Source organism: Gossypium arboreum, chromosome 4 (genome assembly GCF_025698485.1).
Source record: "Gossypium arboreum isolate Shixiya-1 chromosome 4, ASM2569848v2, whole genome shotgun sequence".
NCBI classification, from domain to species: Eukaryota; Viridiplantae; Streptophyta; class Magnoliopsida; order Malvales; family Malvaceae; genus Gossypium; species Gossypium arboreum.
This window is the reverse complement of record NC_069073.1, coordinates 1,990,015-2,008,381: the sequence shown is the minus strand read 5'-3', so window position 1 is coordinate 2,008,381 and position 18,367 is coordinate 1,990,015. Positions and strand designations below refer to the sequence as shown.

At 32.2% G+C, this 18,367-nt stretch overlaps 1 protein-coding gene and 1 long non-coding RNA gene across 3 annotated transcripts; one reads left to right on the top strand and one right to left on the bottom strand.

The window, feature by feature from the left end:
* Positions 1–1,433: 1,433 nt before the first annotated feature.
* LOC108459399 (uncharacterized) lies at positions 1,434–2,715 on the bottom strand. Its single transcript, XM_017758761.2, has one exon. The coding sequence runs from the start codon at positions 2,395–2,397 to the stop codon at positions 1,699–1,701; it is 699 nt and encodes a 232-aa protein (XP_017614250.1). The 5' UTR covers positions 2,398–2,715; the 3' UTR covers positions 1,434–1,698.
* A 450-nt stretch (positions 2,716–3,165) lies between these two features.
* Positions 3,166–8,539, top strand: LOC128291666 (uncharacterized). Of its 2 annotated transcripts, XR_008281483.1 has the most exons (3): positions 3,166–3,584; positions 6,239–8,194; positions 8,306–8,539. It is a non-coding gene; the product is annotated as an uncharacterized LOC128291666 (long non-coding RNA). The 2 variants fall into 2 exon arrangements; XR_008281484.1 differs by having other exon boundaries at positions 6,239–8,539.
* The last annotated feature ends 9,828 nt before the right edge of the window (positions 8,540–18,367 follow it).

Sequence of the window (18,367 nt, the reverse complement as noted above, 5' to 3'; positions counted from 1 at the left end):
ACTGTATTACTTGTTTCTAGTGGCTTTCCTGCATTTTATCTTGCAGCTTGTCTGCATAATATTTCAGTGGTGCATAACCACTAATTTGGAGTGTGAGTTGGAACAGCAGATGGGGGTAAGATTTATTCTGTATGACATTGCAGTGCTAAGCATGTCTTGTATTCGATTTTTTGCTTTGATATGTTAAACTCTTGTATTAATTGACTATCTGTTATGTTGGTGGGCCTTGACACACATTGGGCTTTTAGCTCACCCTACTATTTTATCTTCTCAGGTAATCCTCAGAATTAGGATTGCACGGCGTTCGAGAACTCTAATTCAAATTCTTGTAAACAAAATGATTTTAAAGGTTTTTCTTTATTTATTTAAAATATGAATTTTTGGACTGTCCGGTAATTTTATGGACTGGTTAGTAAATAACGAATGTTTTAGAGGACTCTCGCTTAACAACAATAATTTTTTTCAAAATAAGATAATAAAACTAATTCTGCAAAATTATTCATACATGAACAAATGATGTTTTATAAAGAAAATAAATAATTTATCAAGTGGTCGGTATAACCTTCAAGATTCAGTCATAACGTCTAGACCGAATTTGAGGTGTTACAGATTATGCTGATTGACTAGGCTACCATACTAAGCTTATAATTATACAGTTAGTTCGCATATGAAGATGCATCTTTTGGAGAGAGTGTTGCGTTAAATTGCATGATTATTTCTTTGTTATTTTTTATTTGGAATTTCGCACTCAATAGGTAAACTTTTCTTGTGAGAGATTAAATCTTTATAAGTGAGGTTGTAACAAGTTGTGATTAACTATTAAAACTGAGACTACAATTACTTATTTATATAATGGTAAATTAGACTTTAACCAATAAATAATTTGAACAATTATGTAACAAAACAATTCACTAAACGCGAGTTTAAACACAATTTTTTACTGACTAGTTTTCTCAATTTAACTAAATCAAAATTCGTAATTTTCATTAATTTCATGCGTATTAACTTCATGCTATGTGAAAAGTAGACAGACGGTGGAAGGCTGTACAGTAAATTAATGCAATCCACATGTGTATTTAATGCCATTAACTTGCAAAAAAAAAAAAAAAAGGTTCACTTTCCTTAAATACCTAACTACCACGTGAACAGCCATGAAAGTTAGGAGAGTGTGGGGGAAATATATTTTTAAATAAAATTTCCAAAAATAAATATGTAAATTTTAATCAGTGTATTAACATATTTACTTTGAAGTTATCTTTTTAAAATTATTAATTAGTCCTTAAATGGGGACCTATAGGCATAAGGTGAGCTAACACAAATGTTCTCAGAAAGAAAAAAGATTGAATTGTTGTGATGATATAATTGCATATTGTTAACTATATATTCATCAAGGAACCTTGAATAAATAAAAATTGTCGGTAGCCATGCATTAATTGGTACATAATTACATAAACATGATAAATGTTTACTTATTATATATATCACAATGGCAAGCATTGGATGATGATGAGTTTGAACAAACTGTTCAATGATGAAAATTTGATAGCCCAAACACAACAATCATACATCTGAAACAGTGGAGGCAAAGAGTAGAAATAATAGCATCTCTCTACAAATACACCAAAACCAAAAGAAGAAGAATAGAAGGGAAAATCCACAAATTAAGAACATAATTCAAAGTCAAAGGCAATGATTAAATTAATTACTAGTACCTTGACCTGAACCATGGCTCACCATTGAGAGCAATGCTTTCTTCATGTTTATCATTGACTGACATCCTTTAAACACATTCAGATTTCTTGGTTTAACCCCAAAACACAATGTCGAAGTTGGTGATCCAAGCCCTTCATTTTCATGATGATGATGATCATCATCATCCATGCAGCTATGAACTGGCGACCTCGAACATGAAAAATAGCTCATCTGCCTATGAAATAGCTTTCGGTTAATTGAAGATTTAGGCAATGGTGAAGAACCAGCATCATGCAACGACGAACATGGTGATAAAGACGATGAAGATGATGTAGAAGAGCGTGAAGAAGAAGAAGAAGGGGAAGCCTGGGCTTTCCTAGCAGTGATAAGCCTGGGAAAGATAGAGTTCAAAAGGGTGGATTTCAAGCCCTTTGTCTGCTTGGATTTGGAGTTGAATGAGGAATAATATGAAGGAGGTGGAGTAAGAGGAGGAATAGCAGTGTCACATGAAGGATGTTTTGGGGTTCCAGGGTGTGATTCCCACATGAATGGAACAGCACCCGAAGCTCCGCCATAGTAGACCCTGCAAGAAGAGTTAGCCATTGAAGTTTCTTTAGACATGAGCCTGCTGAAGAACTTGTCATCTTGCTTGATTTGGAGGCCTTTCTGATGCTGAAGCTCCTCGCCCTTACTGTCACTCAACATTTTGATTTGGGGAACTGATGGGTGGGTGTGTGCGTTGTCAGCTAAACTTAGTAGATCTCTAATTTCTAAAGAGGGCTCAAGATCCGAAGTTGAAGCCTGGTAAATGCTCAGAATAGAATATTTCAAGGCCGAATGACTTCTTTTAGTCTAGTCTAGTGGTATATAATATAATTAAGGCTCAAGTCGTTTTTTTATTTATATAATTATATTTAAGTTTGGTCTCATAGAGAGATGGTATCAAAAGGGAGATAAAAATCTTTGAATGCACTAAATCATTTTCTAAATGATTTTAGACTATCAAAATTTTCAAATTTATTATCATTAAAGAAAAGAATCTATACCAAATATTTTAATGAAGTGGGGACTTGTTTTGTTTCAGTAATTAATATATTTGAGATTTCATTTTCCCTATTGCATGTCCTTCCTCGAAGGGTTAGTGTTTAAGATTTTATGTGCATATAATTTTAAAAAAAAAAAAAAAAACATTCAACCCTTCTAAATGTGAATAATATAATATAACTTTGGTAATTATGATAATGGTGATGAAAGCTATTATATATTGAGAAGAGCAGCTTTGGTGGATGGATTGAGTTGGGGGAATTTAATAGGGTAGCTATAGCTTACTAATAATTTTTTGGAAGAATCTGGTTCATTGATGAGGCAGATCGAAGTGGGTTAATGTGGACCGTCCATTTTAATCTGAATGAGGAAAAACAGTTGAGCAGTGAGGATATATTGGTTACGAGTTAGCAAAGCCCTAATAAATGAGAACTTGTCGTGGTCCATGATTTAATCAAAAGCTGCTTGTTTCGGACAAAGATAGATTGCTTTAAAAACTGATTTAGGATTGTTTAACTTTCCAATTTAATACGATAAAGAATATGGTCAAAGTTAAATGCAAGGTTAGACGTTGAAATCCTATCAAACTTCTTTCTTTTAGAGGAGGGTTGATATTAGTGTTTAACAAGGGGAGCTAAGGAGGAGACGATGGTAATGATAAGGAGGTTGGTTCACTTGTTATAGGCGAAGAGCTGGAGTATTTAGGGGAGGAGGAAGGAGGAGATGAATTGGGGAGTGCTTAGGGTTTTAAGGGTCAAAAGATCCTTCGTGGGTGGAGGTCCCCTTTCCTGATAGCGACACATCACCGACAACATGGATGGTGGCCATTCGATATGATCAGCCAGGTGGTAGGTTCATTATATATCTATTGTCGTCAAGTATAGTACTGTGTGAGCTTGCTTTAACATTCCCTTTGTTGAGATAGTACGAGGTTGTTAAGCCTCAGTAGTCCCTTAGTGGTCCCCTCTTGGGGATAATAGCATACCACTAAAAGCGGGTTGCCTGATAGAGGGTGGCTTTCCTATAGATAGTGTGAGGCATGTGGGTGGTTGGTCATTGGGTGACCAACTAGATGGTATTAGCAGGGGAGTCATATGCGGGTGTCTTTAAGGCCACTTCTCGTGCTACCGCGTGTCCCAATCTAGGTAGGGGTATAATTGTTGGAAAAAATCCGATTCAAAAATAGTTTTCTTACACAAAAGAAAAATAAAATTTTGAAAATCAACCCGATTTGTGATATTTAGAGCAATAAACTTTTTCCCAAAATTACACCTGTGCTTTAGGTTAGACAGATCCTTGGCGTTCCCGGCTTTCAACCAAATGACCTTCACCACTATTCTCGTACCATAAAATGATTCGAGTGTGGGTTCAGACGAATTGGAATCAAACACATAACCAAAAATTATTATTTTTTACTTTCAGTGGGAAAACAAAAATCTTTTTTTAATTGAAACTGGTAAAATTGTAATTCCTAGAAAATAGAATTTATTCTAGAAAATAGATTTTCACTACTTTATGCAAATAATAATATCTCAAAGTTATACATTTAGCCTTATTGGTGCCATCTATTTATAGGGAGAAAAAGTAGAACCCTTGTTGAATTAGTAGAAGTCTATTTCAATAGAAAAATAAAATCCTAGTTCAATTAGGAAAGGGAGGGGCGATAATCCTAGTTAAATATACTGGTATTTTCCATCTCACATATTAACATGAGAGACTTTTAGGCCTCTCCCGTGTTGAATCCAATTATAAGTACTTTTTGGACTTTTAACCCAACACTTTATAATTCAATCCAAATCCAATACATGCTTTTCTATTTTCCAAAATAAACATCATAAATTAATTTAAATACATAAATAAATTTATCAATTAAATAATTTTCTCAACCTGATCCTAATTTCGTTAGAATCATGGTAATTTTACTTTAAAAGAATCTATGAGAAAATATATTTAATGTTTCTACATTCAACGGATTCACAATGACCAATTAATTTAATTCCATTTTCAAACTTCAATTAATTAATTAATTAATTAATTAATAATTTAAAAACCATAAATTAATTCTCGTGTTATTTTCATACTTAGTGAGAAAACCACATTTATTTTCGAATGTTTCTCATTTCTCTAACTTTACCATTTCTATCCATTTTTGTTCATTTGATTCAACATGCAATTCATTTCTGGTTTCGATGAGCTAGTGGAGGGACCGATTGGACATATGTGATTAAGGCTCAAATAATTTATAATTAAGTTCCATCTTTTCGCTTATTAATTATAAACTCATTTAGTCACGAAGTCATTCTACTATAGTATTGTGACTAAGCTCTCCCTAATGGCATACCATTACGAAATCAACTCGATCAATGCTCATCCAATGACCTTGTCATAAATGTGTTACCCTCATAGAATATCCTTAATCTCTTTGGGATAAATTCACTCTCCCAATATGATCCTATTTTATCTCATGATAATCATTACATCTTCCTTCATAAAAAGTCAATTATTATCAAATAATAATTAATTCATTCATCATAAAGACAAATGACCTGTGATCACATTTACTTTTCATCTATCATGTAATGCCAATGAAAGAATATCATTTACCCATGTCTTGAGCTATGAATTCCACTATTGTGAATGATGCTATATACTGTGGAAGTCGTATACCCAACGTACCAGTTTTCGATTCCTTATCAATTTGAACTCAGACTTTTACTTTCATCAAAGTATATGAGTTACACATATATAGTCCATCATCCATTCAGGATTCAGGTATGTTGCATTATGAACGTCATAAGTGAATAAATCCATAAATGGATCCATGATCTATTCTGCTTGGGTCCAGTTCGATGTACTGTTAGTCTGGTCAGTTGTATCTATATCTCTATCTTCTGGAAGTCATACGCTCTGATGCCTAAGATAAAGTATCTCCCGAATTGGATTTGATAGACAATATATTAGTCTTTCAATTGGTTTGCTCATTTCTGATTAGACTAAGAGTATCTTCCCAATTGGACTTATAGACAATATATTAGTCTTTCAATTGGTTTGCTCATTTCTGATTAGACTAAGGACATGTTTAGATTTGTCTACTAATATAAGTTTTCTTTTCGTATTATAACCCGACCATGTAATACCGCTTAATATTAGTTAAACATTAGACAACAAATAAACTAATATTTGCTTTTATTTTGCTTTACATACAAAAATCACGTGCGAAAAATATACAAATAATATTAATTGCAATGTGTAATGTTATCTATAGAATTCAGTCGCAAGTTCTTGCTAATAGATTGAATGTTATTTTTCCGGGTATTATTTCAAAGATGCAATTTAATTTTGTACCAGGCCATGTTCTCACTGATAATTTTATGGTGGCATTTGACCTTATTCATCATATGAAAAAAAAAAGCAAACGTAATGTGGGTGAACTTACGCTGAAGCTTGATATTAGCAAAGCTTAAATGACAAAGTTGATTGGCATTTTCTGGAATTTATTCAGGTTAAGATGGTTTCGAGGCCAATTGGGTGAAATGGTTGATGCTCTCTATTACTTTTGTTCAGTACTCAACTGCGTTTAATGGAAGGCAGGTCGGCCCAATTATACCTCATAGGGGTCTTCGACTAGTGGACCTTATCTCCTTATTCGTATCTTATCTGTAGGGACGGGCTTAGCTTCCTTCTACGTCGAGCAAAAGCATGGGGAGATATTCATGGGCATTCTATTTGTCGGGGTGGCCCGAGCATTTGTCATTTTCTTTTCGCCAATGACAACTTTTTATTTTTTCAGGCTAAGGAGATGGAGGTTCTTATGATTAAACGTATCTTGTCTTGGTATGAGGATGAGTCAGGGCAATCGATAAAATTTCACAAATCTGGTGTTATGTTTAGCACCAATATATCCAAAGGGGTAAACTCAACTATTTGCTCTATTTTAGGAGTGTTTAATCCTATGAACCATGGACGTTATCTTGGGTTGCCGTCTTTAATTTGTAAGAATAAGAAACAAGCTTTCTCTTATGTCTAGGAGAGACTCTGTAGTTTCTTGGTTTTTAGTATGAGTGTGTTCCAACTTTCGGATGCCATGTGTGTGGCCTTGCAGAGGATGATGAACTACTTTTGTTGGGGTTTGGATGGGGGAACGGAAGGAAAATTCATTGGGCTTCGTGGGACAGGCTATGTGCCCCTAAGAAATTTGGTGGCATGGGTTGTTGTGATTTACATTGTTTTAATCTTGCCTTCCTTGGTAAACAGGCAACTTGCTTTATTACAAATCCGAACGCTTTGTCAAGTCGGTATTTCAAGGCTAAATATTTTTCGACTTGGGATTTTTTGGATGCTTAGCTTGTACATTTGCAGAAGCATGTTTGCAGCTACCGGCCTCCTTTCAAAAGGTATGAGGTGGAGGGTTGGAGGCGGAACGTTGATCTCGATTTCAATGATTCTTGGATTTGTGATGATCAAAGTTATTATGTTGATTCTCTTCCCTTACTAAGTATGGAATCGCTAAAGGTATATGAGTTGTTAGACACTATGGAGACCGATTTGGATGATGGTTTTATACAAGGTATTTTCCCCCTTCCGATGCAATGCAAATTTTGAAGCTACTGGTGATTCATGCAAAGCCAACTGATGGGTTGATATGGGATTTTAGTCCGGATAGGCGATACACTGCGAAGACGGGTTACAAAGTCACATCTGATTCTTTTTCGATGATTTCTCAGTTTTCAATTAATAGTACTTGGTTCGCTTTATGAACAACTATATCCCTCCAAAGGTGTGTTTTTCCCTTTGGCGTTGTAGGAGAAATTTCACTCCATATAAGTCTCGTTTGCTTATCGGGGGCTGAATATTCTGCCAAATTGCTCATGTTGTGGCTCGACTGAAACTCTTGAATATGCGGTGTTTTGAGTGTGTGAAGGCAAGGGAGGTGTGGCATTTGGCCGGCTTATCTTTACCCAACTCCTCTTGTGCCGTTTTTGTTGCGGAAGGTGCAAGTATGTCGGATGTGGGCCAACAAAACCACGTGTTTGTGCTGCTGTGGTTTTTATGGTTTTATCGAAATCTATTTACTTGGCAGAATCGTGATGTACCTTCTTCACATATAGTGTATGTTGCTGCTGTGTTTTTGTAGAATTAGGAGGCGAGGGGCATTTATGAAAGGGTGCAAAGGGGATTGTCGGCGTCTGGTGGTTCACGGGGTGGTCGATGGGTAGCTTCTTGTCAAGATCGAATCAAGTGCAACGTGGATGCTGCCTTGTTTTAGGAATCTCGGTAGTCGACGTTTGCTACTATTCTAAGAGATTTTAAGGGCAATTTTCTCAAGGCTTATTCTGGCTACGCAAACCTTGCTATGGCACCACATATGGCTAAAACGTATGCTATTAGAAAAGCATTTTCGTTGCTGAAATCAGAGGATTATGATGGGATTGTTATAGAATCGGATTGTTGGCAAGTGGTACATTCTTTGAATAATTCAATTGATGATACCTCTGAATTTGGCTTATTATTATGAATTTTCAAAATGTTGCATATCAATTTCAACATTTGTCCTTTTCTGGATTCGCAGGAAACAAAGTCGCTCACTCTTTCGCTCGGGTAGCTTTGTTATATGCGAACCACAATGAATGGCATAGACCATATATCAGCGTTTCTTATTTGCTTGAATCTGACGCTCTTTTTGTTAATTCCATTGATAGTGATCCGCGTAGGTTTGGGTGCCCGATGGCTTAGGTTAAATGGCCCTCCTATCTTGGTTTTCGATGTTTCTTTGCTTTTTAATTAGGGATAAATATTAAAATTATACATGAACTTTAATTTTATATATTTTATATATGAATTTTTATTTGATTTAAATTTCATAAATTGCTAACAGCATTATCGAATTAGCACAATTTTATGTTGATATATTGCATACACAAACAACTAACTTATCCGGTATAAAAATAAATGTATGTATCTAATTCTTTAAATGCGCATAATTGAATCAAAATTAAAGTCTTATGTATACATAAGAACCACAATTCAAGTTTTATGTATATAATTGTACTAAATCAAAGTTCATGTATCAAATTACAAATTAGACCAAAATTCATGTTTAAATTTAATACTTATCCCTTTTAATTAATATATATGACTTTTCTTTTTCTTAAAAAATATTGTGTTACAATTAGCTTCGCAAATAAGTAAAAGTGTAGTTAAAAAATTATTTTAGGAGATCAAAATAAATAAATTTTTTATTTCATGATTATATTAATTTATGGTTTTCTAAAAATTAAAGGAGTTATATAAAAAAAATTCTAGTTTGAAACAAAGGTCACTACTTGCACCCCTCGTGGCACCTTTGAACAAGTTTTAGAAAGTAACTATTTGGGTCGATTGATTTTTAACTCGATTAGAATTGAAATTATTTTTAGTGTAGGACGATGTGGGTTCGAGTGTGTTGAAACGCATTATCCTCCTATTCAAGGGTTGAAGAGGGACTAAATTTTAAGTATTATATTAAAAAGAACATATATATATATATATATATCACAACAACCTATAATAAAATTAGTGTTAAAAAGAAAAGAAGTAGCTATTTGGGTCATGAAAACAGTAGGAAAAAAGAAAAGAATGCAAGTAGTGTTGTAAGGATTAGTTTGCTTAATGATGACGAGAAATGATAGTTTGCAAAGTGAACCATACATGGTTATTATGGTGGTGCCCTGCATGCATTTACTACACTTGAAATTAGAGATGTGCCCTTCCTTTCTAGACCCACTATATCGAGTGATCCATACAAATTTTAGATTTTTGAACTATAAGCAATTCAAAGTTTTTTCGTATTTTTTTAAAACTTGGAATTTAGTCTCTTTACTTTTATTTTCGAAAATTAATCCACTACTTTTTAAATTTCAAAATCCATATTCATTAGTTTAACACTATTAAAGTTTGTTTGTTAAATTTGTCGTTGACATTTTGCAATAAAAAAATACTCACTTGGTAGCCATGTAATTAAAGAAAATGATATTGTATTGAACTTGAATTTAATAAAAAAATTAACATTGTTAATAGTTGGACTTGAATTTTAAAATTTGAGAACGATAGGGACTAAAATTTTAGAAACAAAAGTAGGGACTAAATTCCAAATTTCTAAGAATACATGGACTTATAATATATTCTAATATTTTTTTATAGAAGCATAGGGATTAAATTGATTAAAGTAAAAAAAATCAAAATGATTCAAATTGTATAACTTGATGTTCCAATTTATATTTATGGTTGTTGATACATAATATCAACGGAAGTGAAAAAGGGGAAACAAAATGGTCTTGAAGAAGGTTGAGAGCAGGGAGGAAGAAACTTTCCCAGGAAGAAGAAGATAAAGAAGTAGTCTGTCTGGACTCTTCCTCAAATGGAATGTTTGGGGCAATTTAAACCATGGATATTTTGGGTTGGATAATCAGGTCGGATCCTGAGTCGAGTTATTATATATTTTATTATATTTGTATAATAATTTGCCCCCCACCTGGTCGAAGAAGAGTTATAAAGAAACTCTTCTAAAACAGACTTACTTGTGTGAAACATGTAATTGTTGTGTGAAACATGTAATTGAGGGCATACTCTGTAAGTTTTAACTTGAATTAATGAGTAAATTTTATTGTTCAATAGTGTGATACAAGATTCAAAAGGTTATTACAGAATAACACGAACAGTATTTTACATAAATAAAGAGAATTTTTTATTTTTTATTTTTAGATTGATGTTTGGAGAAAGCTCAAATTTCAACAATGTACTTAAGCTTATAAATTAATCATATTATTTTTTTTTTCTTTTATCATGCTTTGTATGAGTTTACTTTTTATACTATTTTAAGAGCACACTCTCTTGTATCGATTTATTACATTCATGATTTTATTTTCCAACTATTTCCCACAAAATAAAAAACAATAAACTTCTGTTTTTGGTGATTGAAAAGAAATCCTTGGGAGTTAACAAGTGCAATCTTAACATTGTATGAATGATAAATATCGATCAACGATAACTTTGGATCTTATTCATATATGTTTTTGGTACTTCCTTACGCTGTATCATCGCGTTTTTCCTTAACCATAAATAATTGATCTTTCTTCTAATATTTTTGGTGATTTTGTGAAAATTGCATTAAAGGTGCCTAATTATGTAATATTGGTGGGTTGGTTGCCCAACTTTTTGCACTATATTTTTGGATACCTTTTCCCATACTTTTGATTTAGTTTCAACTAATCGAACTCCCCCCTACCCCTACTCCTACACGAAAAAGATCCATTAATTCTTTTTTTTTTTTACAAGTGAGAGAAAAGAAAATAGGAGACATGATCATTTTCCATAATAATGCATAAAAATCAGTCTGATAAGTTATAAAATTAACATATTTTAATCTCATTCTTAATACGTTTCTGGATGATTAATTATGTAAATTAGTGAATTTGATACTCTTGATCCTTTAAATTCATGCTTCTATAGTTAAGAGAGCATTTGAGAGCGAAAGGAGCGAAACATGAGCCAAATCGGACAAATAGAGTTGTTTTTAGGAGCCACATGAGCTGGACACACGCCCATGTGCCAGCTCGTGTCGATTTCGCACCCTGCTTCCCAAATACGTGAAAAAACACAATTTTTGGGCTTTCTGAGCATTCTAAAGTCTATAAATACCAATTAGAAGAAGACAGAAGGAGGTCATCAGAGAAGATTGAAGAAAACATTCGAAGAACACCATCAGAGTCAACTCAGAAGCAGATCTCCATCAAGATTGAAGATCTCCTTTTAATTTCTTTCGAAGTTTTTATGAGTTTCTTTATGTCTTGTGGTTATTCTAACTTTGAGTTCCCTAGATATCTAGGAAGGATGAAACCTATGACAAATTCTATTATTTAATTTTTGATCTACATGATAAATACTTGATTCTTGTTCTCAATTATGTGTGCTTATTTCTTGTTTTAATATTTTCGGGATATTAATTCATGTTTAACGTGCTTAATTTAGTGGAGCAAAAGTACATGTTTAAGAGTAGATCTAGCATAATTGATTGGAGTTGCATGTAATCTTAGAAATAGGACGACATAAATCTATCAGATTGGAATAAAATATAATAGGGGAATTCATAGATCGAGTTAATGCGACAATAAGGGTTTTAATTAGAAAGATATTTCAATTAAGCAACCTAGAGTCAGTTGTTCTTACTCTCGAAAGAGATATTAACATAATTTAGGAATTTCTATGGATCAAGACATTGAGTGAATAAATTGTTTAAATCAGGTTAATAATAATAGAAGGAGTCTATGTGGATTCTTTCCTAGGTATTGTCTTTCTCATTGGTTATCTTTCAAATATTTTCCTCTTTCATTCTCTATTGTGTTCTTAGTTAAATTAGTTTAGTAATTTTAGATTAAAACTCATCACTCCAAATTGTTGACTAAATAATAAGAAAACTGTAATAACTAATAATTTCAGTCCTCGTGGATACGATATCTTTACTCACCATAACTATACTATTGTTCGATAGGTGCACTTGCTTTTGTCGTATTTATAGTTAATTTTGTGACCATCACAGTCCTTCCAAATTTGAATGATTAGAGAAGAGAAAATGAGAGATAAGTGTATGTTAGTTCAAAATTATGTATTTTTTAAATGTTTTATTTTCTTTCCTTTCATTTTTCATCTCTACCAAGCACACCTATGGAAATAAAAAATATATATCTTTTCCACCTTTATATTTTTCTACCCTTTCAAATTTTCAGCTTTCCAATTTCCATTCCACTCTACCAAGCAAAGTGTAAAAAGATGGTGCTTTCATTATATATAATGCCTACTTCTATTCATAATCTCCACCCAACTCTTAAAAAGGAGAAAAAATATGCTTAAATGCACTCGAACCTACATCCTCTTGGTTGTTGCAATAGCAACGATGTCAACTGAGCTAAGGCTTAATCATCTTTGGCTTTTAAAGATAGCATTCAAGTTTTATGATCCCAGTATCTACATATTTTCATTATTTCAAACAAACATTTTTAAAAAATATTTCAATTCATTACAACTTATTTTCACAATAATGCCTATAAATACTTAATTTTATCCAAATCAATCCCTAATCTTGAATTGGACACGATACCTAAATTTTCTCTATGCTTTGAATTTCTAGCTCATTTTTTTACTTATGCCTTATTTTAGGTTGAAAATTTTTTTAGGCATTGATGAAGCCTAACAACTTTTTTTTTATTTGAAAAGTAAATCTTGATAGTTTATTAATAGCATGGAAAAACAATATAGAAGAGAAAGCAATACCAAAAATAAAGATCATACCTCTTGAAGCAAAATATACCTAAAAAATAAAAGACGGCAAGAAAACATTGAAATTGGTTGTCAGTTTCCACATTAAGTTGCAACTGAATAAACAACTCTAAAAGTAAAAATAGAGATAGCAAAAAAAAATGGTTAAGCAATTTGCAAGGCATTGCTCAAAGAGTTATCCAGTATCTTTCTACGGTACAATATATGATTTAAGTTCAACTCATTCACCAAGTTGCAACTTCACTCTAGCACATTAATTTGAGATCGCTCTCCCCACTAATATTTTCCCCTTAAAAGCTTAGATACAAATTGAATATGAGCACAATTTGTTTATAAAGTAATTTCACTAAGAACAAGCTCCTAACAATAAATAGATGAGTATTATCTCGCTCAAACAAGCCTTGTTTAAATAGACATATTGGTTTGCAATTCTTCAATCAATGTTAATGTGTACTCCCTTAATTTGTCCTTGAATAAGTATTTATAAGGAATTGAATATCCAGAGACCTTCAAGGAATGAACCTCTATAGAAATTGGATCTCTTTATTTAACGTAACACAATCACTCATAAATTATTCAAAAAGAATCCTTACTTGATCGATATTCAGTATGATCTAATCCATTAAATTGTTACTTAAAAACCTTTAAGAGATATAAGAATGAAACCAATATTTTTTTTATAAAAAGAATGCTAAGAAATATTGCAATTTGCACAACAACCTAGTTGCAAAGCGAGTTGCAACTAGCATTGCCTCTAGGATGTGAAACTTGTTAGGATTTGTGCCTCGAGTCTAGTTAATTTTGTTATTACCTATATGTAATTTTTTAAATTGGTTGAATAAATAGAAACTACCACATGTTTATTTAATATTCTTTGCATAGTTGTCCTCAATAGTTTTTGTATATTAAGAAAAATAAATAAGCAAATATTGGCATACTGATTACTTAAGTTTTAACTACTATTAAGTTGCACTATATGGTCAAATTATAATGTGATAAGATAGATTATGTTTGTAGGTAATCTAAATTGTCTATAGTTCATGGAGCCAGATTGAGAAAATAACTTATGTTAGGACTATTATGTCATCTATAAGTCCAATTGAGGATACAACTTATCTTGGCTATCGAAGCTAGATTGACTCCCAAAAATAAAGAGATAGATGTGGTTGCTTGGACAAATGATACATCAAATAAGACCCAAGTTGAATTTATCCTAGACCTGTTTATGGGTTTATTCACTTGTGATACTCATAGTGTGACTTACCTAAATCTGAAGCTAGTGAATGACCATGTATTTATGGCTCATGTACTTCCATATATTAAAAGCCTCTGCCTTTAAAGTAGTGGGCCAAACTTTGGTATGTTAGCTCATGACTTATACATGACATGACTTCACACACATAGAGGAATTATAGCTCAATTAAAAGGGTAAATGGTATCCTTTCATTGGCACTATATGGATTATTAAAATGGAACATAGTCATTAGCAAGTTGTCTTGGAAAAATGATTTAAACATTATTGGTATAGGTAGTGATTATTTTTATTGTGGAAGATACAATGGTGACCATGATATAAAATGGATCAAATTAGGTGAACGAATTTAACCTAAAGGGATCATGGATATGTGTTAGCTTTGATCCCAAGCTTTTTCTATAACAATATTTAAGATAATTTATATTAGTAAGTCATTTAATGATTAAACATTTTCAAAGACTTGCAAATAATTAGAATCATGTTCTAAATATGTTTCACAATGTCCAAAAGTTTTTTGAGTTAATACCAAAGTGCTTAACATGTTTTTAAGGAATTTTGATAGCTAAATCTCAATACTCAACATTGCAAGTATTGTGAGTAGCAAATTCAAAAGCCTCAGAACTCATCTAGAAGGCCAAGTATTGAGACTTAACTTGCAAGTTTCAATAATTGCCTTAAAAGTTTTGAGACTTGGCTTATAAGTCTAGAAACTTAGCCTTAATAACGATTATAAATGACTACTTTTATGAGAGGTATTGAGATCCCCTTGGTAAATCTGGAAGCTTGAGTTGCAAGGTTTTTTAGCTCAGATTTAATGCTTGAAATGACTTTACTTCATCCCCAACAAGCATAAACATCCACTAACTCATTCCTTATAACAATGAATTTTTAAAAAAAATGCTATTTAAGGTGAGAGAAGTTTTTAGGTATTTTATTTTGTGATTAAGAGCAACTAGAGGTGTATTATCAAGTTACACCTATAAAAATACTTACATGTGAGTATCTTAGATTAAAATTTTCAATGAAATTGAAAATACTTTTTATTTTCTTAAATGATCTTTGTTGAAAATGACTTTTTAAGAAAATAGGAGATTTAAATATATGTTTTTTTTTAAATTTCTTCAAATTAAGGCCATACTATGACACTCTACACCTGACCCGATCGTCAAATCTGGATATGAGACGTCACATTACATTGTCAGAACAACTCAGACTAACTTAAATCATTTACAAAAACATTAAACATATAAACATGACATGATTCCAAACTAGTATCAATTACGAGAATGATCAAGCATTTCAAATGTCCAAAAACTTATTTAACATGTCTGGGGGTTATCAGGGTCAAAGACGGAGTTAGGATTCAAATCCAACTCAAATTAAAAAAATTCAATAGTGTGTTTGGAGACTTGGAGGTTTATGTCTCGAGATATGCTTCCCTTGATTCAGATCCTTACCTTCAATGTTTTTGTGTCTCGAGACATTGGGGTTTATGTCTCAAAACATTGAGCTTTATGTCTCAACTCGAGATATAGCTCCCTTATTTTTAGACTTTAAGTTCGATGTTTAGATGTCTCGAGATGAAGGAGCACCTGTCTCGAGACTTGGTAATTGATGTCTAAAGACATGTTCAACAAGTCTCGAGAACACTACCAAGAAATGCCTATAATGACCATTTTGTTCTTGATGTCTTAAGATAATAGTCTCATTATCTTGAGACCAAATGGTAAAATACTAAAACGTAACTGTGGTTCATGCTGATAAGAATACCAAATCACACTTGTATGAAACTATTATTCCACTCAATCATGAAACATAACTTTGACATCCAAAAATACATCATTAACACCTAGGGTCATCACAATCAATGCATCATGTAAGGACATACCTGATTAAATACACAACACCACCAAAACTTATACATACATAATAACTAAATGCCATTATCACAGATCACAAAATGACCAAAACATGCTTCCACCTGTACCAAAGCATTATCATATCCACAAGACTTAAAGCATTACCCTCATTACCTAGGCACATGCCATTTGAGCTGAGATGTGAAAGATAGATGTTATGACACTCTTCATACAGTTCGAGACCTAATCGTCACCTGTGCATAAAATAAAATAATATGCACGTTGAGAAAAAGAGATCAATAGTGCTTACATAATATGATAACAAGGCATATGCATATCAAAGAAATATCATGCTACTAAATCAGTTATAATAAAACTATAAAGTATTTTATATTGCACAATTTTATTCTTTATTACTTTCTCAAGATCGTCATAATTTGACATATGTCTTGTATAGTACATATCGATACACCCTCAGAGTTCTTGTCATATAATCTCGTATGGTCTTTCACATGCTATTCAAGTTTCAAAATCAAAATCTAATATCAAGTAAACTGATTTTTGTTTTCACGTTTTTATCACATATCTTTTAGTATTATACAATATGTCCTATTCATTTTATCACCCTTATTAATCGGACACGAACTTAAGATGGATACATGAATCTACCCATCTACACACCATAGAAAATGCACCTAGTGCTAATCAGTACATTTGAAGTAATATGCGTTGAACGTTCATCGATATAAATCAAAGTATCTTCATATAACAAATCCTACGACATGTCACCTATACCCGAACTTTATCGTAGAACCGTTTAATAGGGCTTCCTATTTAATAAATAACATTATTGCATAATTTAACATGGCATATATTAAATAAAACCATTCAATTCAAAACACATAATTATGACTTAGTTCATATTTCTTAAATATATATTTCACTATCAACTTACCAATCTCACTCAATATCACTTAGCACATGTGTATTCATATTAGCCTTCAATCACTAAAGATCATACAAATAAAATGACTTAGCGTGCGTGTGCTCATCAAGAACAATTTATGCCAGCATAAGCTGAATATGCTACTCATCTATGGCTTTTGCTTTCCCTTTATCACTCGATGTATCAACGCCTCCTTTAGCTACGTATAATTTATCTTATTACAAAAATAACATTAGTTTAACAATCAAATATAAGAACCATTAACAATCAAACACTATTGCAAGTTATTCAATTTAGTCCCTACAAACCCAAATATTCAAAAACTCTGTATTTTTCAATTTTTCCCAATTGAATCAAAATCTGAATTTGTAAATATACTTTTAGTACTTCTAACTATCAATGAACACTAATAATCTACAAAATTCTCATCATCTCTCCCTCTTTAAGTTTAGGTTTCAAACATGAAAACTTAACTAAAACTCATCAATTCACCAATCTAAAATTTGGGTTTTATTAATCTAAGGTCACAAGTTAGAAATTCATTAAAATCAAGTGAAGAATCTCCCTTAGCTTAGCAATTTGGTGGAATACAATGGTGGCTAGTTGAAAGAATTTTTCTTCTTATTTTTTCCTTAAGGCATATAATAAAGAAGAGATAAAGTTTTCATTCTCTCCCACCAATATATGTTAATAATTAATAATGAAAAACGAATTGTTTAGATAATCTTAATCCACTAAACCAAACCAAAGAGTGGTTTAATTGCTTTAAGGATTGGGTAATTATCACGATAAGGGCTTATTAATTCTTCAACCAACCTCCTTCAGTTAAACTCACCCCACAATTTAGTCATTGAACTAAATTTAATACCCTATTTAATAATTTTACTAAATAATTCTATTTTCAAAAGTTGTATTTGTCTCATAGATGTTCAACTAAAAATTCTCGGACTAATTCAGTTTAATAAATTTGACCTCAAACTAGGTTTTCTAACACCGATGAAAAACGAGTCGTTACACATATGATCATTTGAGCATCTTTGCATTATTTCAATTTTTTTGAAAATGTTCAAGATGATCAAAAATGTTTTTATCTCATTTTGAACCTTTGATGGTCTTTTTACAAAGTATTAAATAGTTTCAAAATCCTTACTTAAGCTTTGATTAAATGGCCTAAAGTCTTAGGATTATACATATGTTAAGGATTAGTATATAGACTTAGGATTATTCTTTCGATTGAACTTAAGAATAGTTCTAGGATTA

What these genes read in the sequence shown, in the direction of transcription:
- LOC108459399 (XM_017758761.2), bottom strand. Translation starts at nt 2,397, where the DNA reads ATGTTGAGTGACAGTAAGGGCGAGGAGCTTCAGCATCAGAAAGGCCTC.